The 19,869-nt window shown below is 53.6% G+C and overlaps 5 protein-coding genes and 2 pseudogenes across 5 annotated transcripts; 5 read left to right on the top strand and 2 right to left on the bottom strand.

The window, feature by feature from the left end:
- Nucleotides 1–808: 808 nt before the first annotated feature.
- Nucleotides 809–2,290, top strand: SAPIO_CDS10213 (uncharacterized protein; the record flags this gene model as incomplete). The annotated part of the gene is made up of 3 exons (XM_016783848.1): nucleotides 809–1,261; nucleotides 1,337–1,510; nucleotides 1,622–2,290. The coding sequence occupies 3 exons, from the start codon at nucleotides 809–811 to the stop codon at nucleotides 2,288–2,290; spliced, it is 1,296 nt and encodes a 431-aa protein (XP_016638697.1).
- A 619-nt stretch (nucleotides 2,291–2,909) lies between these two features.
- Nucleotides 2,910–5,048, top strand: SAPIO_CDS10212 (uncharacterized protein; the record flags this gene model as incomplete). The annotated part of the gene is made up of 3 exons (XM_016783847.1): nucleotides 2,910–2,958; nucleotides 3,101–3,384; nucleotides 3,498–5,048. 3 exons carry the CDS (start codon nucleotides 2,910–2,912, stop codon nucleotides 5,046–5,048), a joined length of 1,884 nt encoding a protein of 627 aa, XP_016638696.1.
- A 645-nt stretch (nucleotides 5,049–5,693) lies between these two features.
- On the bottom strand, nucleotides 5,694–6,190 carry SAPIO_CDS10211 (uncharacterized protein; the record flags this gene model as incomplete). Its single annotated transcript, XM_016783846.1, has 3 exons — nucleotides 5,694–5,778; nucleotides 5,831–6,054; nucleotides 6,149–6,190. 3 exons carry the CDS (start codon nucleotides 6,188–6,190, stop codon nucleotides 5,694–5,696), a joined length of 351 nt encoding a protein of 116 aa, XP_016638695.1.
- A 741-nt stretch (nucleotides 6,191–6,931) lies between these two features.
- Nucleotides 6,932–9,020, top strand: SAPIO_CDS10210 (uncharacterized protein; the record flags this gene model as incomplete). Its single annotated transcript, XM_016783845.1, has 2 exons — nucleotides 6,932–8,106; nucleotides 8,198–9,020. 2 exons carry the CDS (start codon nucleotides 6,932–6,934, stop codon nucleotides 9,018–9,020), a joined length of 1,998 nt encoding a protein of 665 aa, XP_016638694.1.
- Nucleotides 9,021–9,399: 379 nt separating this feature from the next.
- SAPIO_CDS10209 lies at nucleotides 9,400–10,536 on the bottom strand (annotated as a pseudogene; the record flags this gene model as incomplete).
- A 5,355-nt stretch (nucleotides 10,537–15,891) lies between these two features.
- Nucleotides 15,892–17,493, top strand: SAPIO_CDS10208 (annotated as a pseudogene; the record flags this gene model as incomplete).
- Nucleotides 17,494–18,858: 1,365 nt separating this feature from the next.
- SAPIO_CDS10207 (uncharacterized protein) lies at nucleotides 18,859–19,811 on the top strand (the record flags this gene model as incomplete). Its single annotated transcript, XM_016783843.1, has 2 exons — nucleotides 18,859–18,997; nucleotides 19,075–19,811. 2 exons carry the CDS (start codon nucleotides 18,859–18,861, stop codon nucleotides 19,809–19,811), a joined length of 876 nt encoding a protein of 291 aa, XP_016638693.1.
- Between the last annotated feature and the right edge of the window lie 58 nt (nucleotides 19,812–19,869).

Here is a 19,869-nt window from a genome sequence, read left to right as displayed (position 1 = left end):
CGGGTATCATTAAACAAACCAATCGTTTTGCTATTGCGGGGGAAAACGAGCAAGGAAACCTGTGCGGGAAGCGTTGTAGATCGCCAGCAATTGGCCGCCAATCCTAATTTCCCCCAGATCTCTCGGCCCCATGCTCCGGTTACAGAAGTTACAACAGTGTTGATCCCCTTACTGTTTAGTTTCTTCCTCTTTTGATCTGATTGCAAGCTGTGGCCAAGTTGTTAGAGGTTGTATCTCCCTCGAGCCCATTTCGGCGAAGCTTGCTGGGGCTTGTATTTCGAAAAGGAGAGAGGCAAAAGAAGAAGAGGGAAAAAAGCATCCTGGCGATGTTTGGGGACTACCCATTGTCAAGGTAGCTAGCTCTATGGAGAAAAGTCATATCCGCGACGAGTCAAAGAAGCGCACAAACGAGAGGCCGCCATTTGTGGGGGATCGCAGTTTCTTTTGGTAGTGTATCGGATGGAAATATATATTATTTGTATCCTGTCCATTGCCGTCCGCTCTTTCTGGAATATGGAGGGAGAAATTGCAGGATATTGGCTTTGATATTACCCGCAGGGGACCATGAGGGGGCGAAAGACGAGTTCGGCTGGACGTGATATTCCCACTCGATGGAAGCCAAGTAAAATAGATGAGGCCATGGTTAATGGAAAAAGATGGGGAAATGGAACGAGAGAATTTCAATTTGCTTTTAAAGAACGGGAGCTCCCCCTCTCAACTCTCGAAAAGTCGGCGATGCTATCACTTATGATTGATATTTAGGAGTAGGAAAGGCCAGACTCCGGCTTCAACACAAGCACACACAGCCATGGTCATGTTTATTCCATCCCTTCTCGCAGCAGCGAGTTTCTTCTTCCTCCTCTCCTCGGCCTTCCCCAACGAACGCCGCCAGGAAGAAGTGTCCACTGTATCATGGCCCGACGGCCCTTTCCGCGTCGAGGGCCGCTGGATCCTCAACGCCTCGGGCAAAAACGTCACATACGCCGGTGTCAACTGGTCGGGCCACGGCGAGGCCATGGTCCCCGAGGGTCTGCAACATCAGTCGGTCGAATACATCGTGTCCAAGATCAAGAGCGCGGGTATTAATGCTATCCGGCTGACGTTTGCGATTGAGATGATTGACGATATTTATGCCAAGGATGGCGATACGGATCTGGAGACGTCGTTTGTGAAGGCTTTGGGGGAGCAGAATGGGAAGAAGATCTTGGCGCAGGTCTTGGAGAAGAACCCGTCGTTTACGGCCAAGACGACACGCCTCGAGGTAGGGTCGTGTTAAAGGCAATACTAAAATGGCGGGATGTGAATGTACTGACACCCGTTCTTTCTTTGAAAACAGGTCTTTGACGCTGTCGCTGCCGAGTGTGCTAAGCAGCAGATTTACGTCCACTTGGACAACCACATCTCCAAGGCCAAGTGGTGTTGTGGCGAGACGGACGGCAACGCGTGGTGGGGAGACCGCGAGTTTCCCGTTAACAATTGGGTCCGCGGGCTCAAGTACATGGCCGAGCATGTAAGTGTTTCTTTTGTTTCTTTCCCCCGTCTTTCAAGATCTCACAGTAGTTGTATCTCTCTCGCGAGATCCAAATACTTGCGTATGCTGACTGTGACGACCCTGTTCTAGGGCAAAAACTGGACAGCCCTCACTTCCATCGCCCTCCGCAACGAACCCCGCAACCCATCCAACAACGCCGCAGCAGCATCAACCTACAACTGGGAGAGCTGGTACAAGTTCGTGCGCCAAGGCACCCAAGGCATCTTCGAGTCGAACCCCAACGTCCTCATCTTCCTTTCGGGCCTCAGCTATGACACGTACATCGAGCCCGTCTTCCTCGGCACGGCCCTGACCCCAGGCAACGGGCGCTTCAGCCGCGACGACTTCCCCGGCCACGCCGACAAGCTCGTGCTCGAGATCCACAACTACGAGCGCACCATCGGCAGCTGCCAGTCGCTCAGCGGGAACCTGTACAAGAAGGGGTTCCAGGCCATGCACGCCGAGGACCGTGGCACGGTCAATGTGTTCCCTACCATGTTGACGGAGTTTGGGTTCCCGCAGGATGGAAAGGCGCATAGGGATGTGTATGCGCAGTGTTTGTCGACTTACCTTCCTGAGCAGAAGGCGGGCTTCTTTTATTGGGTGTTGAATGGGTGCTACTACATTCGGTCGGGGACGCAGGAGTATGATGAGGCTTGGGGGTTGTTGACGGCGGATTGGAAGGAGTGGAGGGATCCGGCGTATATTAACGGGGCGTTTAAGACCATGGTTGAGGGCGTCAAGGGGTACTTGGAGTGAGTAAGCTGAGCTGGTTGAGAGGAGAACGGAGAGAGAGGTTTGGAGAGAGACGAGTCATTGACTTGAGAGTGAGACCAATCGAACTCCTTGACTGAAATCTTGTTCGTTGCTAGACGACGTGAATTGTGTTTCGAACGTGGCGGGACACCCAATGGATGAAGAATCAAATCTATTGGCAGTAATGGAATCAATTCCCATTTGATTTGACGCTGTGTCTTGGTGATACAGCCACTGTGGCGGGAGTTACGGGCGGTTCCTTCCCCTGCAGATCAGTGCACCGTGCCAGATCTGTCACTAGATTCAATGCAGCAAGGCTGAAATTTGCAACCCTCCAAATGCCCCGTCCGTAGTTAGGCTAGCTGCAGCTCGGGACTTCAACATCACATCAACCACTTCAGCCTCCTTAATATTTTTTTTCCCCCTTCCTCCACTCAATCCAACGCCGACTCCCATACTTCTCGCGTGCTCCCGACCGACCCTGCATATCCGAGGTCTCTGAAATTTGATCTACTCATTTCCGAATGCCCAATCCTTGAATTCGAATTCTCACCCGACTACTCTTTCCGCTATCTCCATTTCGCTTCGTCCAGTCGCCCAAAAATAGTCGGCCGCAGACACCATGGCACAAGTATGCCGCTTTTACCAGATGGGCAGCTGCAAGTTTGGTGGTACGTAACTACCCACGTCGCCCTACATCCCGCGCGCACCTCCGTGAAGCTTCGCCGAAGCTCCTCCCCAGCCCACCAGATCCGCCGAACATCGAACAGCGTGTGCGCTCGCGACACAGAACTGACTTTTGCCCTCCCCCAGACTCCTGCAAGTTCCAACATCCCGGCGCGGCTCGCAACAACCGATTCCAAGTCTTCGGCTCGAACCCGGCGAGTAGAGCCACAGGCTCCGCGCCATACTCCCTCTCCAAAGATACCATCGAAAAGGATCTCACCTCCGAGCCCCCGACATGGATCCTCTCCTGCTACGGCCCCGGTCGAGACGCGCCCGAGCAACTGTTTGGAGGTTATCCAAGAGAGCAGAGTACCGACGAGATTAGGCTACATTACGAGAAGGCAGTACAGGCTGGAAAGCAGCAACAAGCAGTATGTGAAGAAGAGCTCGTTTCCTGGGGTTTCCTCTGTCTATGACCAAAAAATGCAAGTAATCATACACAATATCTGACAAGGCACTGACATTTTACCTTCTCTTTGTCTAGCTCCAAGAAATCCAACAACTCTACACAAACGCCCAGCAGCAGATGCAAAATACGGTCTCGAATCTCGATAACGCGATCCAATTCATCGCCAATGGCGCGAATAAACATCCCAACCGGCTAGATATCATCAGTCAAACCAACCCGCCGGGTGGCACGACGGGAGAGTTTGCCGTGGGGAAGCGCCCGATGGGAGGTCAGCAACAAACTACGAGCCCATTCGGCGGAGGTGGTACCGCCGGCGGCGGCGCCTTTGGAACGGCTCCCGCGACGGGGAGTGCGTTCGGCCAGCCGTCGACGATGGGACAAAGACCGAGTCCCTTTGGAGCGCCCGCATTCGGTCAACCTAGCCAGCCCAGTGGCAGCGCATTTGGAAAGCCTGCTGCAACTCCTGTCTTCGGGAGCGTATCCAAGCCCGTGTCGGCTTTCGGTACTTCAACTACACCGGCCTTTGGCCAGCCTTCGCAACCCACATCTGCTTTCGGACAAGCGCCCCAACCTGGAAGCGCATTTGGCCAAACATCGACCCTAGGTGCGCGACCTAGCCCATTCGGAGCCCCCGCTTTCGGCCAGCCAGCCCAGCCAGCTTCCGGAGGAAGTGCCTTTGGTCAGCCCTCGCAGATGGGCGCCGGGACCTCGGCGTTCGGACAGCCCAGTGCCATGGGACAGAAGCCTAGCCCCTTTGGTGCGCCATCGGGTGGCACCGCATTCTCTGCATTTGCGGGTGGCGCCGCGGCCGCGACTCCTTTTGGCCAGCCCGGGCAGAAGCCAAGTCCCTTCGGTCAATCTTCACAGCCGGCTACGACGAGCCCCTTTGGCAAGCCGGCACAAACCGCCACAACAAGCCCGTTCGGCCAACCAGCAGCCGCGAGTCCCTTCGGTCAGCCGGCTCAGCCTGCTGCAGCTAGCCCATTTGGTCAACCTTCACAACCCGCGACATCGAGTCCGTTTGGTGCTCCTGCTCAGACGGCCACTGCGAGTCCATTCGGTCAACCTGTAGCCGCTAGCCCGTTTGGCGCGGCGGCTCAGTCTCAGACCGGCGCGGTAAACCCCTTTGCTAAGACGCAGGATACTACCATGGACACACAGCCAACCGGCGTGTTTGGAGCAGCGCAACCGGCTGCAACCACGAATGTCTTCGGCCAGCCATCTCAGGCCGGTGTTACTCCTAGTCCCTTCGGCGTGCCTACACCCACCGCTGCCGCCGCCGCCCCTTCCGAACCGCAAAACCCCTACCCTCCCGGCGCTCAGATCCAACATCCCCCTCCATCGGCCTACTCAACCAGCTCCATGGGCCGGCTCACTACCTGGAAGGGCCAACCCGTCACGTATCGCGGCGACGTACCGGGATACGTGAACCCTGCCACGCGTAGGTGGGTCAAGATCTGGTTCCCGAACGGCCCGCCGGCGTATAATCCCGAGACGGAACCGCAGGACCAGGCGGCTATCGCGTCGGCGAAGACGTTGTGGGATGCGTTTGGGAAGACTGGGAGGTTTGATGGGTTGTTGCCGGAGGTGGCACCTTTGAGGATCCAGTGTCGGTGGGATGTGTAGGGGGAGAGAGGAGTCTTTTCCTCTTTGGGAGATTTCTCGGATAGACGTGGGTGATGTATGAAGGATGGGATGGTCCGAAGGCATGAAGCGAACGTCTGAGAAGGAAATATAATACGCATCCGGAGGGGATTTGTTTCATGAAACATGCATCTTGAGGCGTTTGCTAGGATATATTGTGTCGTTTTTTCTTTTCCTTTTTTTCTTTTCTTCTCTCTTTTCATGGTTTGAGAGGGTGGTTACTTGTATTCTTGATTGGGAGGTTAGTTGCCCCCATTTTGTCGTTTCTTGACGATGCATGATGATGCGTTACAATACTACGTTGGCTTGGGGCTGGTATATGCTCATGGCACCCACGAACGTAGTCCTAGACTCCTCCTCTTAGAACGAAGAGAAGCTAGCTATCAGCCTGTTCAATATACTAGATTCAAAGCAAAGGCCCCTACGACAGTGAGGTTCACAGATATTTCCCACGATTCATCAGATCGTAGCTGGCTCCACAGGTATATTGAGTCTCGAGATAAAACTGGTACCCGCATCTACAGCAGGAACCGTCTAACCGGTCAAAATCCACGCGAAAGCCATTCTCAACCACCTTTTTGTCATGTCTTTTCAATTCCTCCCGTCTTAGCGCATCCTTACCGCTGTTTAAGCAGCAATGGTAACCTCGACCTCGACACCGGCCTCGATGTTGACGATGATCTGCTTGACGACCTCGGTAGGGGCAGTAAGACTATGTACAAATTAGCAAAAAAGCCTACCCTCGGCTCCAGGAGACAACATACTCAATCAGACGCTTGTGGATCCTCATCTCATAGGTATCCCAAGTCTTGGAACCCTCACCGTTGGGGGTCTTTCGGGTGGTGATCTTCAAGGTCTTGGTGGGGAGGCGGACGGGGCCCTTGACGCGGAGGTCCTTGGTCTTGGCGCGCTCGAGGAGCTCGTTGCAGACCTTCTCGAGGGACTTGACCTTGCGGGAGGAGAGGGTGATGCGGATCTTGTGGACCTTCTATACAATTGGAGATTTCTTGTTAGCAAAGACTGTGGCCCCAAGTCCTGCGCGGCGCATTGGGGATGAGCGGGGGGGGATGGAAGAAACGTACGGGGGCCTCGCCGAAGTCCTTGTCGCCCTTGTTGTAAGACATTTTGTTTGGTATTGGAGGTGTTGAGAGGGTAGTTTTTTTCCCTTTTGATTATTCGGAATAGATTCCTTCACGACTCGAACGGCTGGCGCGTTTCGGCAAAGTGATGAAGGCGGTTGGGGTATCAAGGGAAGAAAGAAAAAGATGACGAAGTGGGTAGGCTGGAAAAATATTGGTGGTATTTTCTGCAGGGAATTTTTCGTGGGCCTGAAAATAGGGCAAAAGAGGTACGTACCTCTTTTTTCCTCAGAAACTGGTCTGTGCGCAGATCGTTGAAAGCTAGATTTGGTACGTACTTGGAGCTGACATGAATGCCTTGATCTTGTAGCTGGTGGCAGCCAAAGATATCCGTAGCGTGTCACTATGAATCATCCGGTGAAAGAGGCAAAAACAAGGACTAAAACGAAACTGTCGAACTTATTCCAGAATTCTGCTAAGAACAACAATCAACGCCGGCTTGCTGCCTAGTTTCCCATCTCGGTGTTTGCCGTCCATCTAAAGTACTTATAGGCTCCTCGTCTCGTTGGATCTCTGGAAATGTAGCCATCAACAACAAATCAACCTTTCCTTTGCCCCTCCATCCTGCTCTAACACCAACTCCTCCAAACTACCCCGCCATCCCGTAGAGCAGTTCAGGGCCCCACCCATAACCTCTACTCAAGCTCCAAGAGCTCCCAACATCATCAAACGACAACCACGACTTCAGCACCAAATCCAAGCCAACTAATATTGCCCTCGCTCACAATGGCTCAATCCCTCCCCCCCTTCGCACCCTTCCCCATATCAACCTGGCGCGACAACCTCCCGCCCTCCGACTGGATAACCTGCCAAGTCGCCTGGTCCACCCTCGCGACCGCCTACCTCGAGCTTCCCGATGCCGAGCTCAAAGCCAAGCTCTCCAAGGACAGCTCCTCCACAGACTTCCTCCTCGCCTTCGCTGATGAAGTCTCCCAACATGGTACGACCATCCTAGGCTCCTCGCCAGCTTCCAAGACACTACTCAGAACGGTCTTTACGCTCGCCTCCCGCCTCGTCTACCTCCCTTCCTCTCCACTATTATCGTGGGAATTCCTCGCCGACCTCTCCCACATCTACCCCCGAAAACTCACAACCCCCCTCCTAACCTCCCTCGCCACCAACGACGCGACAAAACAGCCCCTCGAAACCTCCCTCCTCGCCCTCAAGAAATCCCTCTCACGAGACCTCGAATCAGGAATAGACGGCTCCCCGCGCGCCATCCAAACAACCCTCTCCCGCCTCAACCACCTCCTCCACGCCTCCCCCGACGCGGCTGCCATCTTCCTCGCGGGCTCCGACTTCCTCGATGCCCTCGTGGCGGGATACAGACTTACGGATCCGCCGTTGCGGAGAACCATCGTCACGACGACGTATCTGTGCCTCGTCGGGCTGCTGGCCGATGGGAATCCGCGATTCTCCATGTTGTCGGATCAGTTGTATGCTCTTAAAATCCACGCGGACACGCACCGCGCCGGTCCGTTAAACGCAAACGACAGCCTCGTCCCCGAACTCGTCACCGCCACCCCTCTCCTCCGACAAACCCTCAACAAAGCCGAAGAAGCAGACGCCGCCACCTCAGCACTAAAGGCCCGCATCGCCGCGTTGGAGGCTTACAAGAAAGCGTCAGCAAGCACGCGGAAACCGGCCGCGCGGAAGCGCAAGCTGGATAAAGGCAAGAACGTCGTCGTCCTCGATGAGGAGAACGAAAGGTTCCGCAATGAAATGCACGTGCATCGCATGTCGCAGATCTCTCAGGTCCAGGATCTCTTTCCGGATTTGGGGTCGGGCTTCGTTGCGAGGTTGCTGGATGAGTATGGGGAGGATACGGAGGCTGTGATTGCTCATTTGCTTGAGGAGTCACTTCCGCCGCATCTAGCGGACGCTGATCGCAGCGAGGAATTGTACGTTTTTATTTCTATCCTGCCTTTTTCTTTTTTTTTTTTTTTTTTTTTTTTTTTTTCTTTTCTCACTGAAGACTAACATAATTCATAGATCAACCCATCCAGCAAAAACAGTCCACATGGAGCCAAACCCAACTCCCCCTCTCATCCCAGAAAGACGCAACGTCTACGACGACGACGAGCTCGACCAGCTCACCGTCGAAACCTCCAAGCTCCACTTCGGTAAACGAGATCCCGAAAAGACCGCCGACGAGCTCCTGGAGGACAAGTCCGCCGCCCCCGGCAAGGCAGCCATCCTCTCCGCCCTCGCGGCCTTCGACTCCGACGACGACGAGCGGGACGACACCTACGACGCCGACGACGTGGGTGGCACCGTGGACCCGCTAGCGAACGAGGAAGCCGACGCCGACAGGGAAGTCATCGAAGAGGCTCTCTACAGAGCTTACCAAGCAAATCCCAGGGTGTTCGCCAGGGAGGATTATGCCAGGACGGGTCACGACAGGGAGAAGCTGCGCCAGGACACGGGCATGACCGACGACGCCATCGAAGGCTGGGCCGTCCTGCTCGAGCGCAGCCCCCACCTCAAGCGCCGTCTCGAGAACAAGTACACGAGCTTCAGCGGCGTCCAGACCGAGCTGGTCTCGACCCGCTGGCAAGGAGGAGATGAATCCGAGGACGGTGGCGATTCATCCGCCGGAAGAGGCGGACACGGTCGCCCGCACCGAGGTCGTGGTGGTGGCCGAGGAAGGGGTCGCGGTCGCGGAGGCGGTAGCGGTAATGCGCCTGCGGAATCCAGCGAGAGCACCGAGGCGGCAAGGCGCAGGAAGGAGGCGCACAAGGCTTCAAGAGCGAACCATAATAGGCGCGATCAACGGGCCCGCAAGATGGCTCGCGGTGGTGGAATGGTAGGTTAAGTAGGCATGCCAGAGAGAAGCGAAAGAAATAGAAGACCGACCGGGAAAAAATAAATATAAAAAAGAAAAAAAAAATAAATAAATAAATAAATAAAAAAGAAAATGTGAAAATGAAGATGAGGACAAGACCAGCAAATAGAAGTTGTTTTAAGAGAGACAGAGTTCAATTCAATTGGTTCGTCTTCTTAGCTCAGTCGGTGGAGCGCTGGTCTCATAAACATGACCCGGAAGGGACACTACCGGGAGATCCAGAGGTCGAGGGTTCGATCCCCTCAGAGGGCAACTTTTTGCTTTTTTTGTTTTTGTCATTTCCAACCCCCCCGGTCCATATACTCTTCTTTTGCGCCTTACAACACACCGCGTCTTTGGGGTCAGAAACTTAGATTTCTTCTTCTGTTTCTTCTTCCTCCTTCACCCTGGCCCGTTTCAGCAGTTGCCCCCTAGTTGCGTCAGACCCAAACGTGCTCGCCCGCTTCCTGCCGGACTTCTGAAGACCCATCAAGGGAGTAGTAGACCCAGCCCCGGGACCCATGTGCCCGAATAAAAGAGAATTGGTCTGACCCCAATCCTGCCTATCTGGCTGCCAGGTTGGCCCCGAGATCGTCCTCTCGGACGGCGCGGGGCTTCCCTCGCTTCTTTGCGTGCAGCGCGCCACCATCGATGCCGACGCTGACACTTGCGAGCTGGCATTAGTCTCGGATTTGTCTTGGTCTTCGGGAAGGAGGCTACAGCACACAGGATAAGTAGGAAAGTTGATCAGCTCTCCATCCTCGACTTGGGGAAGCCCCGGGCGACTATCCCAGCCACACTTCTCAACGACATCGTCGATGATATCGCGGATTGGCGTAAAGTAAGTTATCCGAGGACCAGGACCGGAAGCCTGGTTCCGTCCCCAAAGCTGGCCGTAGAGAACGGAAGTATTCGCGTCGACAATGGCTGCTCCGCTATCTCCCGGCACGCCAATGCCGCCTCTAATCCACTCATCGCCATTTCCATCTAGATCAAGAGATTCCACGAACCATTCGCGAGTGGATATGTTAACTCTGTTGCCATCTCGGCCGTCCTCGGGATCGCTGCCGCTGACGAGCATTGGGACCTCACAAATCCGGCCCCGCTGAAGACCCGATGTTCTCCCCGAAGCCACCACTTCTGCTCCGGGTTTGATGTGGGACATAACAGTAACGCCATAGACTTTGGGGTATATTTTGTCAGTTGGGAGGATGCGAACATAGTTTGCCCCCCGGTCTTTAGAAGAAATAAGCGACCAGTCCGTCACGAGTCTGGGCGGATCGGCAGCAGTGTTCTTCCAGTACGGCTCATTCGATATGCGGGTAGTCGTTAGATCGGACCCCGAAGCGTGATTCAGCCGCCCAAGGGGCGTGGATGGCAAGTTCTTCCCCGCCAGTTTATTTCGCTTCGCGTCGCAGAAGCGGCTATCGATGAGTGACGGGTGTTGAATATCCACTGGTTTCTCCCATACGTCGACGAATGGATGAAAGCTGGCGAGCCAATACATCCTGTCGTCCACTCTAATGCGAGGCCCCAGTGTTGCAGTGGCCTCGTCATTTTCAAGTCCGATACTATCACCCATACAGGGCCTCTCGAAATGATGCGGATTCCTCGGTTCGCAAACCTCATCAAGCTCTGAGTTGTCGACGGCCCTTTCACGGAGACGCGCCACCTGGCCTTCGGAAAAGGAGATGGAGGTACTTTCCCTGTAGGGTTCGACGAGAAGGTCCAATATCTGATGAGAAATTAAAAACCGCCTAGACCGAGAAATTTTGTTCTTCGTCATGATGTAGACACAGCGGGAGTTATTCCCTTCGCCTTTCCCGCGGACAACACCGACGGCGTAACTTCGACCGCACCATTTTTCGATAAACTTGGAAAGAAATGGTAGGATGCAGTGCTCCCAAAGAACTGCGAAGGGCAGAGTATCTTTCTTAAGGCGGGCAGTTGCAGCGGCCAGCTGTTCTCGACACCAACTTTTATGCTTATCGATGCTGAGCAAATTTTGTTCAACAACCTTATCCAACAGCGTCCATGTTCGCCCTTTGAGAAAATTGAAACGGATTCGAGCCATGACCCTGTCCTCCCATATAGTCACAGCGTCCCCCCCGATCCCAGTGACCGAATTAGACCCGGGTGTGTGTGAGTCCCCCACATGTTTGCGCAATTGATCTTGGGCATCGAAAGGTTTGTCGGAGCAGGCCGGAAACGGGCAAATGAGTAAATGGGAGGCTTTGACATGCCGTATCATGGATTCACGAGAGTCAAAAGAAGGCCAAGTACACGAGCGCCATTGGCACAAGATTTTATGCGCATCCGGGTTCCGCGGGGTGTCTTCTGTTTCTGGGGGCTTAATTGAGGATTGAACAGTAGAAACTGTGACGTCGGACAGCGAACGCGATCGTCCCCATGACGAGGCTTCTGAGATCGGAGTGAGATGGTCGCTTGATTGCGGGACGCTTGGGGATAGAAGTGTCGAGTGCCTTGACACAGGCGAAGAGTTTCCTTGCCCATTGTCTGATTCTGGGGCATCCCAAGGTTCAGGCGAATGGGTGAGATCTGGGCCGAACAAGGATCGAGAGGAATTGGCCTTGGGGCGGATGTTAAATGACTCTGCACCCGAAAATTCGACAGCCGGTCCCTCCGGAGCCTGGATCGTGAGAGTCGGTGGTGATGGTCGTGGCGATTGCATGCGCATCTCCTTAATTCGGCCGTCTGCGGCGACGGATTCCTTTACGGACACGCGGCCTGTGTGTGATTTCGAAATCAGCGGATGCGCACAACGAATACAAGAAAAGATGGAGGATAAGCAACAGAGCACGAAAATGAGTAAAACTATGGATCTGGATTGGGAAATATAGCGGTAAATTTAACTTGACAGGTCTGGAAAACAGGGGTCTTACAGTCGGTGGTGAGAATAGGCAGCAACCGGTTCGCGACCCATCACAGCTTCAAAACCGGCGGGTGGTCGCCCTGGACTAGCAAGCCTCGCGTTACGAATTATTGGCCACAGCGTCGGTGAAGGTGACGGCGAAGGGGCTGGCGGCCCCATTTCTCTCTTTCGCGAACCATCCTCTTGCCTTGGAGGCGGACTTGGACGCTCGCCATCTGCGGGCTCGTCACCGACCATATCAGCCACAATCGCAATCGGAAAAGATGTCGTTATAAGATAAGAAATATGTTGATTAGCTAGGTGAATTCGAAAACCGTTCTATCAACATCCGGAAAGCACACAGACCGACAAGAAATACTCTTGACCTGAAGATAGCTTGCCATGCTCGTGATGCCGGATGATCACCGAACCCGGAGAAATCGACCGGCAACCAGGACACGGAGGGCAGGATTTCCTTCAGACCGCAAGACCGGGCAGCTGCACGAAGTAGATCATTGATAGGTAAAGGGGGCGGAGCAAATGGAAGTATAATTAGAAGGTATGCTGTGATGGTGTCTTGGTGTTGGTGTGTCCTGTTGGTGTGTCCTGTTGGTGTGTTCACGTTGCGTTGGTGGCTGGCCGTTGTTGACAAGGCCCCCTCGCACCTTCAGAAACCGAAAAGGAAAGGAACATTGAAGCCCCGGTAATATCGACAACTTATTCCCGGCAGCTGCAGTCGAGGTTATTTCCCTTGTTCCTTCCCTCGGGTCTTCGAGTACGAAGTACAAGCACGAAGTACTTCTTCGTACAGAGACTTTGAGCTTCTCTCACTTAAACTACGAAGTACGAAGTACGTCGTGGCTGTCTCATTATTGATTCATAATTGGATATTTGAGGACGAGGCAGACGAGGGAAAGAGCCCTACTACGAAGATCATCCTGTCCCATGACACAGTACCTTGGTACAGCAGTACACATTCTTGAGTCAGTTCCCACCATCCATTGCAGCCTCCTCCGAAGCACTTCATGGCAGAGCTTTTGAATATTTGGAAAGATCGATACTTCCCTTCTTCGGTCAGCTATCAACGCCTCGCCGAAGCGACAGGGGAGATGGATTGGCGGATCCCCAAGGGACTGAACAACCCCGGACAGCACGTCGATATTGAAAATATGTCTTCGTACCTCGCCGAACCAGCATCAAGTGAACATGGAATGTCGGGAGAAGGTGAGTGAATGCCAGAGTTCCATTTCCCAACTCTCCCACCAGGCTGGAACACTAAGGGACACTAAAGTACGAAGTACGAAGATACCCAGCATCTAACCGAATCCGAGCTGTCAGGGTTCCTGGGTGGTCACAATCGTTGCCGGGTCCGGGTGATCAATGGGGATGAGGCAAGAGTAGCATTTCATAAATGTTGCAACGAATTCGCAATCAATGAAAGGGTCAGCCTATGCAAGACGAACGCAGGGAGAAGTGTCAAGTAGGGGGTGGTGGTGTACTTGGATGGTGTACTTGGGTGGTGTATTGCACTTTGTTTGTTGGTCGTTGGTCATTTGGCGATGTTCCATCTTGTTATTTGGGGGCATTCAACCGGTATCGCCAGCATTCCAGGATGGGCATGAATGCCTCATCACAGCGTCGCAACGAGAACTTTGGATATACAAGGCAGTACTTTTGATTCGGCCCCCAAAGTTATACACGGGCATGAAAAATGACAGAATGGCAGAGGGAGAGGTCGGCATGGTCGAAGCGTGTTGCGTCTCAACGGACAATCTCGGGTGGGAGACGCTGCTGCCCTGAGTTTTGATGCAAGATATTACGGCGCGGCTGGGAGGCTGTTCCTCGTTTAGTTTGTAAGAGAAAAGAGAAGAAAATGGAAAAAAGGCATCCGCATTCTAACTTAGCGACAATTCCCGACAAGGGCGGCCAAGATGACAAACGTCAGCGGTTCCTTCTAGACGGAATCAAGGCTGGAAACTAGCCAAGAGGCGCGGTTTCCTAGCGAATGAGAGCTCCTTCCTCGTGTCTCCGCGCATTATGCAAACATGTGATGGGGGTGCAGTGCGGCACGACTCGTACTGGTACAATTGGATTGGACAAGTGGGAAAGCCGTTGGCAACAATTTGACAATTTTAGGGGGGGAGCAGAGCCAGCTGGAAGGATTTCATCGCCGATCCGAGGTGGTTGAAGCAGTCAAATCATATATCGTGCTGCCTTATAAGGTCTTTCAATCATCGTCTTCATCAACGCCATTTTGCCCCCTCCATCATGGCCCCCCGCTTATGACCCGATTTCTACACCCCTCTCGACCCGAGAGGGAGGGCGAGGACGATAATTATTGAGAGAGGTAGAGCGAGCGAAAGAGGGGGGCGGACGAGAAACAAGAACCCTCGTGGCCAGGCCCGGCCATCAAGTGACCCGGACAGAACCAGGTAGAATTCTCCGCGACTCCCTGTCCAGACATAGACCCGGATAGAGTTGTTCGACGTGGCCCTACTCGAGGAGGACTCGTGGTTTAGTCTAATGTTGTCATACGCTCCTCCATCATCCTGCATCTGCCAAAATAAAAACTCGATGTCGTGCTGCGAGTGATGTCCGGACAGGACTGTGCAAGACCTCGTTGTTGTCGTTCATTAGTGGGCCGGCTTTGTCGTCGAGCCCAACGCTCCACGGGCCGACGCGAGTGCGTCTTACCTTTTTGACCGGCTGATTCTATTATACCATTGGGGAGGATCTCGGCAAGACCTGAGTGAACTCTCCGGTAGTGAGACATTTGCGGCGTCGCAGGAATACTCCATCAGTACACCCAAGTCTCACATTCGTCATGCAACCGAAGGTACGGATCGATGTACCTCGGAGCATTAGCTTTGTATTGAAACTTTACCATCGTGGCGGGATGCCGAGACAAGGCTCAGAAGCGCCCTGGTAATTTACCTTCATTTCCACAAATCCCCCGGATGTTGAGCTGGTGGGCCAAGATCGCCATTCTGCCTAGGAGTCTAGGTCGTGTCCCCCTCCTGAGTATAGCAGCATTCCAGTCGCCCCCCACCATCCTCTTTACAAGTACTATTGAGCATTCCAGTCGGGAAAAAGGCCCTCGTCTCAACCCAAGCACTTCCTCATATACAGCCCGGCGCGGGACAGATAAGCCTGGCCGTCACAATATGCATCCATGCCTTTTGGGACGTGTAAGATTGCTTTTGGCGTTCCACTGGCACTCTATCACACATTGACCCGGACTTTCTGGTTCGTTGGACCTCACCGGTTATCCTGTGGGCCTGCAACCGTGGGGAGGGTTCCAAACTGTCGGGTCCGGGTGTTTGCTCAGACGCATACGATACTTTTGCCCGTCCTGCGTATCCTGCTTAACGTTCTCCCTTTATCCACCAATCCACAGACCAACGGACCGGGGGCCCCCTGGGCAAGTGCGCGCGTGTTTGGGGGTCTTAACCGATGAGACATTTGCGCTACAACGTCGGCAGAGAAAATGATGTGTGTAGTGTGTGTGTCTTCCTGTTGATCGACTGGGGGTACCCTGATGAAGTCTCCACGAAGTCCATGAACAGACAACGCACCAGAGCTATGGGCAAAACGAAGGGGGGGGAAGGCCATTGAATAGCGTAGAAACTACGTGGGCGGCGGGCCTAGAACGTCTTCCGATAGACTCATAAAAACAGCATGACGAGTTTGTGTCGACGAGACCAATGTCTGGGAAGGAGGGGGAATCCGCTCCGACCCGGATGGTTTTCACCTCTCAGTTTTCCTTCCTCTTCGTTCCCTGCGAAACTCCTGTTTCTCTTTTCATTTTGTTTGTCCTCCTTGACCCAAGACGAGACACCGCATTTTGTGTCCCTGTGCTTCCCCAGCGTGTGTCACTGTCACTGCTCCTGCTTGCTGTTTGATTTGCCTCATTTTACAGCTCTCCCTAATCCTTTATTTGTAATACTACTTCTTGGCCGCTTCGCGGAGAGGGTATTCACATCCAGCGCCATGGATCGGTTGCCGCCCGAACTCATTTTAGAAATCATCTCGCACCTTACACCGGAGGGGGACCACAAATGCCTCCCGGGCTGCCAATACATTGCGCGACTAAGATGCCTCGCTGCCACCAGTCGGCTCCTTTATCAGCTCGCCACTCCTCAGCTCTACATCCATGACGCCACTTACGCAGGGCGAGCCATCCTTCACGGAGCCGTTACAGGCTCGGTGACGACGATTGCCCTCTCCCAGTCGTGGGGCGGAGATATCAATCGCTCGGGCCTACTCCACCTCCCAGGATACCGCGAGCATGCCACGGGTACTCCGCTCCTTGTTGCGGTGAAGGAGGGCCACTTCTCGGTGGTCAAGTACCTCGTCGACCACGGCGCTAGCCTACACAAGGTGGGCATGAACCTATGCGAGTGCCAGCATTGTGATTACCCCTACTGGCCTTCCGCCCCCTGGACGCCCCTTCACGTGGCTCTGTGCCAGGAACACACCGAGATTGCCGAGTATCTCGTCACGGCCGGCGCACCCTTCATCATTAGTAGGGAGTGCTCGGCGGAGAATTCCGGTGGTGACGGCAGGCGCTTCAGGAGGGGCAATCAAGTTGTGGTTCGGACTTCGACGGGCGTGCACGTCCTCGAAGAAGTCGCGAAGAAGCGGAACCTGCGCATGCTCAAGTTCCTCGTCGAGCACAGCGATGGGAAGCTGCAGTTCAACACCTACCCGGCGGACAGGGTCACGCCGCTGCACCATGCTGCGCGGATCACGGACAACATCAAAGACCTGGAGATAATCAGGACCTTTCTCGACCACGGGGCCATGTTGTACCCAACCGACTATGAACCCGGAAGGCTGCTGGGACCACTGCCCTTCGATGAGGCCTTTATCGATTGGGTCAGACGCTTCGAGGGTGCGAGCAAACATGTGTTCCCCGGTCGCGGGCACCCGTACACGCAACTTCTCGCATTTTTGAAGTATCTGAGTGAAGACGGGCGTGACCACTTGCAGCCCCTCATGGCACGAGTCCTGGAGCTCTGGATGGACCGCGGACCGGCGAGGCTAGATTCTGGATGGTCGCTTCTTTACCAGGCCTTTGGGCTGTTTGACGTCAATGCGCCAGGTCCCGGCGTCATTCGTGAATGGGTCTTGCGGTCCCTCAAGTGGCCCAAGCTTGAAGCTCTAGGCCCCATGAGCGTGGTCGACGTCCTCAAGTTTATTCCGGAGCTGGGGTTCTCCATGGCGCTACTCGAGCCTATCGATGAACTCTTTCTCGAGGCCGCGACGCTTCTTCTTCGAAATGAATGCGTTTGGTTCCTTGAGAATGGAGCGGACATCAACGCCACCACGGGAGAAGGCAGAACCGCTCTTCACCTAGCGGCTAGAGCTGGAGACCTGGACCAGCTTGAACTCCTCCTCTCGAGGGGCGCTGATGCCGACATGCGCGATAATATGGGCGACACGCCTGCTCGCATGGCCGCCAGGTATGGACAGAACGAGGCGGTGGCCATGCTGACGAAGTATGGTGCCGGAGAGGTGTGGATGAGAGCTTTGGAGCTTGACTCTGAGGCGGATGCCGCAGCGGCGCATTTGAGGTGTTGCTGGGGATGACATGAGGGGTACACATCGAGGTTTGGCGTTTGGAAAAGAAGGTTTGGGCAGATTGCAATAAGGAAGCGTTTTTGATTGAAATATTCTGTCTCGTTTTATTTCTTTTGTAGTTATTCATCTTGCGTTTTTTTCCCCTTGTTTCTCCCCTCTCTCTTTTTATTTTCTTCGTCGTCATTTTCATTCATGTGTGCCTTCGCCAGCGATGGGTTTCGGAGCAGGTTGCACAGGGCTCGTCTCAACGCTTCGAGTCATCTCATTCCATTTTCCTTGTTGTTCGGATTGGTTGTCCTCTTTGTTTTTCCTCTCCCGGGGGAATCACCAGCTTCGGCGGAGCCCGCGTCTTCTTCACCATGGCGCTCTGTCTTTTGTATCACTTCGGTCTTTAGCCTTGTGTGTTTGTATTGAATTTTGTCACGGCCGAGTCATGCGTGTGGATTGAACGAAAGACTTGAAATCTGCTGAGATTTTTTTTTTCGTTCTGCGAATATATTGTTTGAATACCCTTAAGACAGGTTCAACAGCCTCATCGTGATATCTAAGGTGAATTTCTCTCCTCGAAGCTGCAAATTACGAGAGATGAGAGGGACCTAGGAAGGGATTCAATCAGCCACCATTACAATCATCGAGCACATTAGTTCTAACCTGGATAACCCTACGACTTTCGGCCATGAGCTTCTCGCAGACTCTGTATTCCAGTCCAGCGGCACATGCCCGATAACGTCGGGCGGATCTAGGTTTAATTCCCGTGCGCTTGAGAGCCCGATTGAGGAGGCAGATGACATTAGCGAGTAAGCAGAAGAAGCAAGCATTCGTGTTAACCTTTTTCCCCCGAAGCATAACATCATTGAGAGACGTGTCTGATGACAGCATCAGGAACTCATTGAAGATACATCTTAGCTTTGTCTCATCCACTTACGAAGAATCAATTAATGGCAGTGCGCTTTGCCATAGACCGTTCTCGAATCCCCCTGATGTATCAATGATGTCGATACCTCGGTCCTGTATATTATTATATTATTCCGAACAAAAACCGGAATAATTGATGGATCAATTGATCATTGATGCTTCACCAACTTTATTTACATCGTTACAAAGGGACTCCGTCTAGCTCGGAAGGGCGCGCCATGGTGTGGAGTCGAAAGAGTTTCGTACCTTCCGGAGAAGCTCCGTTCCAATCGGCGTGCTGCCCAGGAACTTATTTAGGCAAGTCAAACCAAGGAAGTTCACTCTCAGGAGACAACATTGATTCAAATCCACCAACACCATCTCAAGAACCATCAAATCCAACCTTCATCATCTCAGTATTTCGGGGGGCAGCACTATCAATTACCAATTACGCTCACGCCGAACTTGCAGCAAGAAGACATGGATTTGGCCACGACGGCGGGGGCGTCTGACCCACCAAGCGAATCGTCGCCGGTCATGCAGTTCACGACTGTCGAGGCGCTGTTTGAAGAGATCGAAAAGGTCGAAAAAGTCGATGGAGATATCCTTACTGTTAAGGGTACGCCACAAGTCATCATCGTCAAATTTATACGTTGCACCTGTTACTTCCCAAGACTAACTTCCACGTCACTTCAGGTGTTTCGCCGACGGCGTGCACCGCCATCGACAAGGGGAGAGAGAGGAAGCGGCGACGTATCAGATTCCGACGATATATGCCCCAGAAAGGAATCTTGATAATAACAATCCCGACAGCTGTGCATGAGCAGCTGCATTGTGTCCTTGGTGGGGAGGTCGAAAATCGAATCTGGACAATGGGCCTTCGAGACGAATGGAACACAATGGCGGCCACCACATTCCGATCATCTGGAGGAGGTGAAGGAGAAGGGGACTGGACAGGTGGCCCACGGCCTCTACGTACGGGTCGAGACAAGTGGCCAACTCTGGTGATTGAAGCTGGAACCTCAGAGACTCTAGACGAACTGAGAGAGGACATGAGATGGTGGTTTTGGGCGTCAAACCATGAAGTCAAGATTGCTCTTCTCGCCAAGTTTGATCGCCGCCACAGACGAATTCAGCTTGAGAAGTGGATAGAGGTCCCACTCGGTCCTCGACACGGCGCAACAAACACCCGTAACGACCCTGAACCTGAGCCAGATTGCCCACAGGGTACGATAACAATCACTCGGACTGCCAGAATCGCCGATACGGATCCAGCTCGGCTGAATCCTGCGTCCTATATCGCCACCAGTGGTGCGTTACGACTAGAGTTCAGCCTTCTGTTCTTACGACCTCCAGGGCATGGTGAGGGTGACATCGTGATCGGCGCACAAGATCTGCAGAGGTTGGCAATGAGAATCTGGGAATGGGTTTAGGCGGATGCGGTAAGAACCGATCATCCGTTAATCCCACGCTGCAGGGACTTGGGGAGGA

Source organism: Scedosporium apiospermum (genome assembly GCF_000732125.1).
Source record: "Scedosporium apiospermum strain IHEM 14462 chromosome Unknown SEQ_SAPIO_0165, whole genome shotgun sequence".
In the NCBI taxonomy this organism is placed as follows: Eukaryota; Fungi; Ascomycota; class Sordariomycetes; order Microascales; family Microascaceae; genus Scedosporium; species Scedosporium apiospermum.
The sequence above is the reverse complement of the archived record's forward strand: the minus strand, read 5'-3'. Positions and strand labels throughout refer to the sequence as shown.